The sequence below is a fragment of the Adiantum capillus-veneris genome, chromosome 18 (assembly GCF_014529385.1).
Source record: "Adiantum capillus-veneris isolate H3 chromosome 18, ASM1452938v2, whole genome shotgun sequence".
NCBI classification, from domain to species: Eukaryota; Viridiplantae; Streptophyta; class Polypodiopsida; order Polypodiales; family Pteridaceae; genus Adiantum; species Adiantum capillus-veneris.
The window spans coordinates 42,905,969-42,918,354 of record NC_140948.1 but is presented as its reverse complement, the minus strand read 5'-3'; the positions used below and the strand labels follow the sequence as shown (position 1 = coordinate 42,918,354).

Genomic DNA, 12,386 nt, shown 5'->3' with positions numbered 1-12,386 from the left:
TGCCAATGGTATATCTTTGTGGAGTGAAACCAATGGATTTACATGTAGGAGACATAATGGGGATAGTGTGATTGACTATATGCTACTCTCTGAAGCCATCATGTATCGCATAAAGAGTTTTATGTTTGGTCAATGGACCTCGGAATCCGACCATCGCACTTTATGTATTGACCTTTCATGTGGAGAAGCAACTAAGCATGATAATCGCATCCAAAGGAAAGAGAAGTTATCACTATGGATGGATTTCAAACGGGCACCAATGTACATTGAAATGGTTGAGAAAAAATTATGGATGACAAAGCTTCAATGTGATGCACCATTGGAAACTAAATGGGAAGATTTCCAGAAAGCTATTTGTTCTTGTGCGGAAGAATGATTTGCCATAAAGCATCTCCATGGTATCAACAAAGATAGATCACGCAAAAGGTGGTTTGATAAAGAATGTCAAGATGCTCGAAAGTCCTTGATAAGTCTTGATGCAACTATGGACAAAGACAACTATCAAAGTCATTTGCATACATACAAGGCATTGATTCAAAAGAAGAGAAGAAGATGGGAAGTAAAGCAACAAGAATTTCAAGTCCAAGAAAAGGCACATGCATGTGGAAGATTTCGGAGAAACTTGAGAGGCAAGCGGGTTGAGAATTTTGGTAACTTGAGTCTAGTGGATATGTACACACATTGTAGGCAATTATATGAGCAAGCAAATACTGGAAAAAATCCATTTTATGGTTCACTCCCATGTATGCCATCCTTTTTTACTATTGAGGATGTATGCGGTGGGCTTGAAAAGTTGGCCACTCGCAAAGCGGGAGATCTTCAAGGTATCAAGCCGGAGATGATCAAATGGACGGGAGATTTTATCCATGAGTGGATGTGTGATATGTTCAACCTTGCACTTCAACATGGTATGCCTTATGATTGGAGTACTAATTGGGTTAAGCCTTTGCATAAAGGAGGGGATGTAAAGAATGTAAGCAACTACCGGACTATAATGATTGGGTCTCTTATGGCAAAGTTGTTTGGGTGCATAATGGAGATGAAATTGAGTGATTGGGCTGAAGAGAATGACAAGCATGCAAACGGACAAGCGGGTTTTCGTCGATGCCATAGCACCATTGATCATCTTGTCACTCTTCGTGTTCTCATGGAGGAAAGTCGGTTGAAAGGCAAGCGATTGTATTGTTGTTTTGTGCACTTTAAGAAAGCCTTTGATATGATTCCACGTAACAATTTGTGGAGAAGGATGGAAGAACTCCAAGTGCCAAGTGAGTTTATGCTTGCGGTTTCTCGAATCTATGAGAAGGTGATTTGTCAATTGCGCATGGGGAGAGAAATTTCAGAAATTTTTGTAAGCACTATTGGGGTTAAACAAGGATGTCCATTGTCACCAACTCTCTTTGGTCTATGCATTGATCAATTGGAACAAATGGTACTTGACTTTATGCAAGAAGAAGGCATTGAAGAGGTCACTATTTGCAATGCAGTAATCATGCTTTTGTTGTATGCGGATGATGTAGTGCTTCTAGCACACACTTTAGAAGATGCACAAAAGCTTATGGTTCTCCTTGAGAACTTTTTCTTGCATAGTGGGCTGATTGTAAATGAATCCAAAACAAAGGTTATGCTTGTGAAAACCAACCATAAGGAGAAGCCATGCATTGTGTACAACAACGAGACACTTGAAGTTGTTGAGAGCTTTAAGTACCTTGGCCTTGAGGTTCCATCCAATCACAAGTGGTATGAATGTGCTATGCGTCGTTTGGAAGCGGGAAAGAGAGTATATTATGCATTTGAGAACATGTGTAATGCGGGAAACATCAAGTGTTGGATTCTCAAGAAGTATCTTTTTGATGCATTGGTGACACTGGTTCTTCTTTAAGGAGTTGAAGTGTGGGGTGGGAGCATCTCAAAGTCTACTTGGAAAGAGTTTGAGAATGTCCAAAAGCGTTTTCTTACAAACTTTCTCCAAGTTAAGACACAAACACCATATATGCTCTTACTTCTTGATTCGGGATCTCTTCCAATTGAGGTTATGGGCATAGAAAGGGTTGTGGAGTACATGATAAAGATGCGTCAAAACCCCTCACATCGACTTCCTACAATTGCATGGGAAGCAAGCAAAAAAGTTCAAAAGACGCATAAAAGAAAGATCTTGAGCACGGGATGGATGCAAGACATAAAGAAGTGGTTTGGGAGATGGGATGCATTACACTTGCTACATGATGCCTCAATTGACTCTCAAGTGAATGAAGCTTTTCTACAACGCCAATGTATTACGGCTTGGGAGAAATCTGGTGGGTCACGCTTCATACATTACACAACCTATATTGCCCCCAACTACAAAACCATGTTCTTCACTGAGAGAGGAAACCGTACTCACACTTACATGCTTGATCCTATTCCCTTGTCCGCGATACGCACTATCGCAACAATTCGGCTTAGCTCCCATTTCCTCCGATGCGAGATAGGGCGTTGGGGCAATGGAGAAGAGTCAAATCGATTGTGCACATTATGCTCACTGCAAGTTCGAGAGTCTGAGTACCACACACTACTAGAGTGCTCAGCTTTTGATCACATCCGAACTTGCTTCTCTCACATTTTCAGCCATAACTTAGACCTACACACTTTCCTCTCCCAGCCAAAGTGTGGGCTCTCCATTGCGACTCTCATCACTACAATTTTGGAGCATCGAGAGTCACTCATCAGCCATACACATACTACATCACATGTAACTTTGGTCCCATAGGTCATATTTGACCTCCGAGGAAGATAATAAAATCTATCTATCTCTCTCTCTCTCTCTCTCTCTCTCTCTCTCTCTCTCACACACACACACACACACACACACACACACACACACACACACACACACACACACACACACACACACACACATACACACACACACAATGACTCGCACGCACACACAGAGCGTGTACACACACATGCAAACTATCAAGTGCACGATTTTGGCTACTACAATCTGTATATTGTTGAAAAAGGTTGGATTTGCATATTCTACATTGTCTCTCTCTCTCTCTCTCTCTCTCTCTCTCTCTCACACACACACACACACACACACACACACACACACACATACACAGATTGACAACTTGTTAGACTCACAAATTTGACTATTGCAAGTCATATTGGGAAAGGATGGAGTTGCAATCTGAACTACTTTATGCAATTTTTTAAGGCTAGGACTTAACATCTTAATATCGGCATTGATCCAACGGGCCATGCAAATCAACCGAAAATGCGACATGTGGAGGCCCTCTCCTTCCTCTAATTTTTTGTGCTCCATTATAAAGAGTATAGATAATGGACTATTGAGTAATAGTAGAAAACTATTTTGTACCCAAGTGCTCAAGAAAAACCTAGGTTTAGTGCAATCCCACCTACAAATTTCTCAACTATATCTTATGCACCTTAAAGGCCCCTTCCATGTGACATAAGGAAAGGGCTTTTGGGGGGGGGGGGGGTTATGGAGGCCAAGGCAAAGAAAGAGAGAGAATGGATTGGGTGCCAAGGAAAGGGGCATCTCTCTCTCTCTCTCTCTCTCTCTCTCTCTCTCTCTCTGACGGGCCACACACTTGTAAAATGTAATTTGAAGATTAGGGCACCCACAACATTGCAAAAAAAACATAGGTTTAGTGTAATTAATTCCACCTACAAATTTCAAGATTTACCTCTAATTTTTTAAATTTTTTGTTTTCAGCAGCACTCACTCAATGATACTGAATTAGAAACATAAAAAATACAACATCGCCATGCTCCAACTAAGCCGTGGATGCAAAAAGAATGACACTTAACATCACAACCTTAAATTTTAAATTGAAAGACCACCTCCAAAGTTAAAAGAAACTACAAAGTTCAGAAAACTAAATCAAAGTTTAAGAAAGTTTAAGAATCTACAAAGTGCAAAGAAGTTTAATGCAAAAACCTTCAAATTTTTTAGTAAATCTGCCTCTAATTTGTTTTCTTGGGAAAAGTCATAGTATAGACAAATGCTCGAAAAAACCTAGACCTAGTGTAATCTCACCTACAGATTTAGAAAATTATCTCTATACGTACAAAGTATTAAAAAATTGAGTGTACAAGCCTTCAAATATAATAAAGTTACCCCTATCTCATACCCAAGTTTTTCATGTTTTTGGGAAAAAACATTGCACTTCAACTCAATTTAGTATAACCCCTCTTACAAATTTTTATGATTTGCCTCAAAAATTCTAATTTGCCTTTATGCGGTTGAAAAAATCTAGGCTATGTGTAATCCTACCTATAAATTTTGAGGTTTACTTTTAAATTCGTCAACCCGAAGGAAACCACCAAGCTCACAAAAATGTAGCGTAAAAACCTTCAAAAATATCGAAGAGTTGTTGGAGTTGCCTCCCATTGTCCGCCTTTGCCATTTGTTGAGGTCCGCTCTTGCCTTGGGTATGCACGCTTTCTACCTTGGATTCATTGGATTAAAATTTTTTATTACAACGATTCTGGATTCTGTAGATGTCAATTCTCGATTCTCGATTGCAAATTTCATCGATTGTTGATGTCAGATTAATGTTTATTCTCCCTTTCCTCTGACTCTAGTTCCAGTGTGAGAGCCCTCTCTCTCTCTCTCTCTCTCTCTCTCTCTCCCTCTCTCTCTCTCTCTCTCTCTCTCTCTCTCTCACACACACACACACACACACACACACAACATGATTCGCATGGACCATTCTCTTTTTCTCAGCACACTCATCAACACATAAAAGTATAGAATAGTTCTCTCTCTCTCTCTCTCTCTCTCTCTCTCTCTCTCTCACACACACACACACACACACACACACACACACACACACACACGTACGCACGCGCGCACACGCACATGTACACACACAATGTGTCTAAGACATCCACAACAAATTATTAGACTCCCAAGGATGAATTGGTGAACTTATTGCACTTCATTAATGCAATGCAAATGTGGAAGACCTCCGCAATGCTCCAATACCACAACAAATGGCACGCCAACTCTATCTCTCATACACACACCTGCAACGGGTCTCTCTCTCTCTCTCTCTCTCTCTCTCTCTCTCTCTCTCATACACACACACACACACTAACACGGATGTGCCGAGATCGAAGATCATTCACCGCATGGAAGGTTCATTGTGAAAAGGTGTTGAGAGAGGTTTATTGTGCAAGCGTGTTGAGAGAGGTTAATTGGGCGACACGTAGAGGGGAGTTCTTCATGGCCTTCAAAATGCAAAGTAGAGCTACTCTTCAAGTGGCTTTTAGAAAAGAAGTAGTCAGTGGTCACCATTGACATTTGAGGACAGAAGTGACACTCCATGGCCTTCCCAAGAACTATAAATATTATAAATGTAGATAGAGTACTACTTTTTTGACTTTGAATTCCCAAGACTAAGTTCTAATCTTTTGACTTTACATTTGTTGGAATTAGGGTTGCATAGAAACACACACAGCTTGGAGAAGACGAAGGAAGCTCAAGCACACAATAGAGAGTTTGTTACTTAGTGTGCAATGGAAAGATAGATAGCCCTAGAGTGATGGGAATTTATACAATGCTCGGGGGAAAAAACCTCCTAAAGAGGTAAAAAATGCCCTGGTTGTCCTAGTGTGTTCACACACATCACTACCACATGTAGTTGGTAACAAATCCCCCCTGGAGTGATACGGTGAACGAGAGCTGGCACATGAGTAAAGGGAAGTGCCATGCCCTGAGGATAGGATCAGTCCACAAAGGGGAGTAAGCCCAAACCTTTGTGGAAAGCTTCAAGCTTCTCACGAGACAATGCCTTTGTGAAAAGATCTGCAAGGTTGTCCTGTGTTGGCACATAAGCCAAGCTGATCTCTCCTGCTAAGAGCCTCTCCCTGACATAGTGGTAATGAACCTCAATGTTCTTTGTGCGAGCATGAAAAAATGGGTTCCTGGCAACTGCCAATGCGCTCTGACTGTCAGTGTAGATAGTGTTGGCAGTGTCCTGTCCAACACCCATATCAACCATAAGGCGTCTGAGCCATACACACTCAATCGTAGTAGCTGTGAAGACTGCTCTGTACTCAACCTCACAACTCGAAGTGGCCACAATAGGTTGCTTCTTGCTCAACCATGATATACATGAACTGCCAAGCATGAAACAAAAACCACTTGTGGACACTCACTTCAAAACAACCAGCCCAATCTAAGTCTGAAAAAGCATGTATGTCTGGCGGCAATGATCCCCCCTTGGGATAAAACTAAGGTTGAGATGTAAAGTGCCACTAAGGTAGCGGAAAATTCTCTTGACAGCCTGCCAATACTTAGACCCTGGGCTATGCATAAATCTGCTGACCTGTAAGACTGCAAACTGAATATCCGGCCTCGTGTTTCATACATAAATGAGGCAGGCAACAACAGTTTGATAAAGAGTGATATCAGCAGGATCGCTAGCATCATGTAGATTCAATTTCAAAGCTGTTTCCATGGGAGTGGCAATAGGTTTGCAATCCTCAAGTCCAAACTTACATAGCAATGTCTCTATGTAACTTTTCTGACACAAGGCAATACCACCATCACATTGCTTAAATTGTATACCCAAGTAATGATGCAACAGCCCCAAATCTATCATCTTGAAAGTAGCATTCAAATCAGCCTTAAATTCAGCAATATGTCTCTCATTTGGTCCAGTGATCAACAAATCATCAACATAACGAACCACAATGAGAAGTACATCACCCTCACGCTTTACATACAATGTGCTTTCTGTTGGACTGTTACGAAAGCCTTGTTTGACCAAATGAGTGTCAGCTTTCTCATACCAAGCACAAAGAGATTTCTTCAACCCATACAAAGCCTTCTTACATCTGCACACTTGGTCCTCTTGTCCTTTTATGACAAAACCGCGAGGCTGTGTTACATAAACTTCCTCAAATATGTCACTATTCAAGAAAGAAGTAACAATGTCCGATTGATGTACATCCCAACCAAAATGAGCTTCCAATGCACATAGAAGACGTACAGTAGTCATACAACAAGTGGGAGCAAAAGTCTCTTCATAATCTATGCCTTTTTGATATGCATAACCCTTTGCAACAAGTGGAGCCTTATGGCGATCGATCTCACCATCCGGTTTGCATTTCAACTTGTAAACCCACTTCGTACCAATGGCCTTTTTGCCAGTAGGCAAATCACATAAAGTCCATGTGTCATTCTCTATAAGTGCATCATATTGTGATTGCATGGCAGCCATCCAATTTTCTGAATTCTGTGCTTCATCAAAGGACAGAGGCTCCTCAACATCATGTAAGCTAGACACAGCCAAAGCATAACAATCTGATGCATAAGATGCATGGCTAGAGCCTGAACGAGTACGACTAGACAAAGGTGCATCCAATTTACTGTCACGCAAACTATGCACCAACCATTTTGGCATACCTCTAGCCTGCTCATTTTAAGCCCTTTCCACATCAAGTACATCATGTACATATGCATCAGTAATAGGCTGATCTAAATTTTTTTTAGAAACCCCCATAGTCTGTACATTTGCCTCATTGGAACTTACATTCGTATTTCCACCTCTAAAAAGAGGCAACAAAGTGTCATAAATGTCATGTGTACATGACAGCAAGGGCTGAACAAAATCTTCCATAAACACTACATCCCGAGAAACTAGAATACGTTTTGTTTGCGGATGATACAACTTGTAACCTTTGCTTTCAGCACTATGACCAACAAAAATACATTTGACGGCCTTATCATCCCGTTTTCTGCGTTGCACTTGTGGCACCAAAGCATATGCAAAATAGCCAAAAACACGCATGTGCTCAATAGAAGGCTTTCTATTATGCCATGCTTCATATGGAGTAATAGACTGCAAAGATTTCGTAGGACACCTGTTAAGTGCATAAGTGGCACACATGATGGCCTCAAGCTAAAAAGAATGCGGCAAAGCTTGACTTTTGACCATAGATCGTGCCATTTTCGTCAGTGACTTGTTTTTCCTCTCAGCAGCACCATTTTGCTGAGGTGTATAAGGCACTGTACATCGGTGTTTTATCCCACGATTAGCCAGAAATGCATTAAATTCATGAGACATATTCTCCCCCCCTCAATCGGAACGGAGGGTGCCCATAGTACATTTCGAGACATTTTCAGCCATAGCCAGAAATTGTTTGAAGCACATAAAAACTTCGGACTTCGCTTTAAGCGGAAATACCCATGCATGCCTGGAGTAATCATCAATGAAGGTCACGAAGTATAGGTAATTGCCCAAGGACAGAGTTTGCATGGGCCCACAAACATCACTATGCACAAGCTACAACCTGCATGTGGCCCGAATTGAACCATCCTTTGAAAATTTAGAATGCTGCATCTTACCCAAAATACAGCCTTCACAAACATGTTTGATAGGTGCTTCAAGAGGTGGCAAAGAAGCAACCATATCAGATTTTTGCAAACATAGCAAACTGGAAAAATTCAGATGAACAAAATGTGCATGCCAAAGTTTTGCATCTGAAATATCCCTTGAATCTGCAACAACATTTGCAAAATTTTATCCACACTTGTCATACAAAGTGATCAGCTTATACAGACCACGGCACAAAAGCCCAGATGCAACAATTTCATCACCAAAACTGAGATAGAAACCATTCTAGATTGTAGAGTTAGCCAACTTAGAAGTAGAACTCATGTTGAATTTTTTGTCAAGTGGGTACCTATCATGTAGAAGATGCCTCATGGGTTGATTTATATGTCTTGCATGTTGAACACCCCTTCTTCCAGCTCTAAGGTCAACGTTAATTTTGACAAGGAGAGAATGTAAGAGGACTTATCTTCAAATTTTTAGCAATTACGTTTATTTGAAAGAAGTTTTGGGTTTCTTGAGGTTTGTCCACAATCTAGGTCATTCTAATTATTTTCCTTGAGTTACAAATTTTGGTCCAGGGTTTACTCTGAGAGCCACTTTTTGAGGGTGCTAATATGATATTTTGGAAATGTGATTTATGTAGGAAACACAACCCTAAACATGAGAAAAAGGAATGGTTCTTTCAGTATTTCTAGATTCCATCGTTTTGATGCTTGTTAAAGCCCTTATATATATTAGGGAAAAAGTGAAAAATGCATGTGTAGTTTACATCGTTCTTATAGAAATTGCCAACTTGTAAAACTTCATTTGTTGGTTCGATAATCCAAGCTAGATGTGTCTCTTTTGTATCACACAACTATCAAAGAGCGTGACGAGGAAAAAAATTCCATGTGAGACGAGCTTGGACAGATTTGGACCCGATGAAGAGCTATAAGCCGTTGAAGATGGCTAAAAAAGTAACATGTATGGGATTTTATTAGTGTTATTTTGTGATCGTGTGCTCCTACGATGCCTCTTTTCAACTCTATTTTGACTTTTCTTTACTAAAGACTAGAGTCAGCTACAAAAATAGTCACTTTTGGGCTAGCTATTCTTCGAGACGGTCTCTATCATTGGCACATGCTACATGATTGTGATTGTGAGTGCAATGGTGATTGTGATTGCGTGTATGTGTTGGGATATTGGGATTGGGAGTAAGAGTGAGTGAAATGTGATTGAGAGTGAGATAGCTCAGGGGTGGTCGAGACGTTATGATAGGAGGTAGATTCTTAGCTTGTCCTATCTATTCTGCGTATTTTCTCAATTTTTTAATTTTCAACCCGTGTCTTGTCACAAAGACTAGTGACATCCACTATGTTGTGCATTCGCCTTGTGCTTGGGATACACAAGGAAATTTCCATTGATGGTAAGATAGGATAGTTTCTCTCAATGTGGTGGACATGCATGCGTGTACACATGAGAGAGAGAGAGAGAGTAATATATAGAAGCAAGAAAGTTTCACAAAAAAATATGTGAGAGAGAGAGAGTTTTAAACCATATTCTTAGACTTTGCGAGAGGCCTTACCCGATTTTTCTTTTCACGCAAATGACAGAAGGCAGCATCCAAACTATGCTCTCAAGCATTTGTCACTCCCACATTACAATTTGGGTGCGAGAAAAAGTGACTATGAGGTGGATCCACACGTTGGGAGGCCATTGGTTGCTATGGTGATTTGCAGTGGGATAGATTGAGTCATGAGCAATGTGAACTGAGCCTTACCTCGACTCATTGCTCACGCAAAATAGGATAAGGTAATTATCAGCGGTTCAACTTCAACTTGAGTTGCAATTACAGCGCCACGTGCGGACATGTCATCACAGCAACCAAATGGTGGGCTACTTAGAAATAAGTCCCGAAAGCCTTTTAAGTTGGATGGTTGACCTGTCACCGGTTTCCGATCGCGACAACGTCGGAGAAACGTTCAACAGGAGGTGCACTGGTACTGGCAAAAGACGTTCTCGACGAGAGAGAGAGAGAGAAACTATGTGCTGCACGTAGCATGAGCAACGTTGAGCTGTGCAAAGACTTGTTCTTGAGGGCCAGCTCGATCTCCTCGACCACTACATATATCGACTTTGGACACGGGGACTCCAGCCAACTATAAGCTGAGCTTTAGATCTGTACAGTACTTTAGATCAAATCGTGCTCTAGCTACTCCCTATATATCGATATTTCTGTACAGTACTTTAGATCAAATCGCGCTCTAGCTACTCCCTAAATATCAGAGAGCTGCGCTTGCTGATCAGCTCTACAAGGTTAATATTGCCATTCTACCCACTGCCTCGGCTGATCTGCATCTGCTCCTGGTAGATATAATTTGCCATGGCCGGATGTCCTGTGAATACTCTAGTCATTAGGCTCCTGCTTGTTAGCTTGACCATCGGCATATTGGGAAGCGTCGACGCCGGCCGCAGCTTGCAAGGCAGCAGCGGCCCGCTGCAGTATAGTTTCTACAAGAGCAGCTGCCCCAGCGCTGAGTCTATCGTGCGGCAGGTGGTGGGCAACGCAGTCTCCCAGGAGGCCCGCATGGCCGGCTCACTGCTGCGATTGCATTTCCACGATTGCTTTGTGCAGGGGTGCGATGGGTCGTTGCTGCTCAAGAGCATCCCGGGCGTGCTGGAAGGCGAACAGGAGGCCCGCCCCAACGACAACTCCGTGCGGGGCTTCGAGGTGATAGACGACATCAAGGCCGCGTTGGAGAAGGAGTGCCCGGGAGTCGTCTCCTGCGCCGACATCCTGGCCATGGCCGCGCGCGACTCCGTGGCGGTGGTAAGTTTTAGTTGAATCTGTTGCTCGCTTCAAATTGTTCTGCTTGCATCTGCTTCCGCTCATGTATAATCTGAATCCTCATATGTTTACTCTACTAATATTCCAAAGTGTAAGTGCTAATGATCTCACTCTGTCTGCATTGCAGAGCGGCGGCCCATCCTATCGTGTTCTGCTCGGCCGGCGTGACAGCCTCACTGCCAGCCGCTCCCTCGCCAACCAGAACCTGCCCGGATTCAACTTCAATGTCAGCGACCTCGTCGCCAACTTCGCCAACGTCGGCCTCTCCCCCAAGGACATGGTGGTGCTCTCTGGCGGCCACACCATCGGCAAAGCCAATTGCAACACCTTCGCTGCACGGTTGACACCCAACACCGACGACCCCACCGCCCTCGAGTCCAACTACCGCGAGTCGCTTGTGCCTCAGTGCCCTACCGGTGCCAATGCTGCCTTTGTGGACCTCGACGTCGCCTCCCCCACTCTCTTTGACAATGGCTACTACTCCAACCTCCTCAGCAACCGCGGACTCCTCCACTCCGACCAGGTGCTCTACTCCACCGCCGGCACAACACGTGACCAGGTGGCCCGCTACGCTAAGAGCCAGGCCGCCTTCTTCACCGACTTCACCACCGCCATGATCAAGATGGGCAATATCGCCCCCCTCACCGGCTCCACGCAAGGAGAGGTACGCACCCAGTGCGGCTTCGTCAACAGCAGCTAGCCAGTTCTTACAAGCTAGACTTTCTCCCTACAACGTTGCCTAACAGCTATGATCACTCATTGAGAGGATCGACAGAAGCTAAAAGTATACATAAAATTTCTAAATATCGAAAAAGGAAAATGGTTCGTTTAGACCCTTGAAAAAAAAAAAATTCACAACATTTTAGTACCCAATAACATTCAACTGTGGCTCCTCAATCTTTTATTGAAGTTATTTTGTATATAGATGTCTTTTGTATACCATACTAAACTTTCAATTAGCTTGAGAAGTATTGGTTTCTTTGTTATTGAGGTAGTTTAGTCTTATCAAACAAGAGTGCTTTGACCAGTTTGTAAAGCAGATTATTCCATGATCCATTCAATTTATGAGACTATAACGGTGACTATTCGATTGTGAAAGAAGAAGATTCAATTTTATAAATGAAACCAAACATTTTTCTTTTTTACTGATATTCTCAGCCTCCATTTTTTCCACTATAATTTCAGACTACTATTCTCATTGA

At 42.4% G+C, this 12,386-nt stretch overlaps 1 protein-coding gene across 1 annotated transcript; it reads left to right on the top strand.

The window, feature by feature from the left end:
• Nucleotides 1-10,528: 10,528 nt before the first annotated feature.
• LOC147435564 (peroxidase P7-like) lies at nucleotides 10,529-12,066 on the top strand. The gene is made up of 2 exons (XM_086487997.1): nucleotides 10,529-11,166; nucleotides 11,312-12,066. The coding sequence occupies exons 1-2, from the start codon at nucleotides 10,720-10,722 to the stop codon at nucleotides 11,882-11,884; spliced, it is 1,020 nt and encodes a 339-aa protein (XP_086344123.1). The 5' UTR covers nucleotides 10,529-10,719; the 3' UTR covers nucleotides 11,885-12,066.
• The last annotated feature ends 320 nt before the right edge of the window (nucleotides 12,067-12,386 follow it).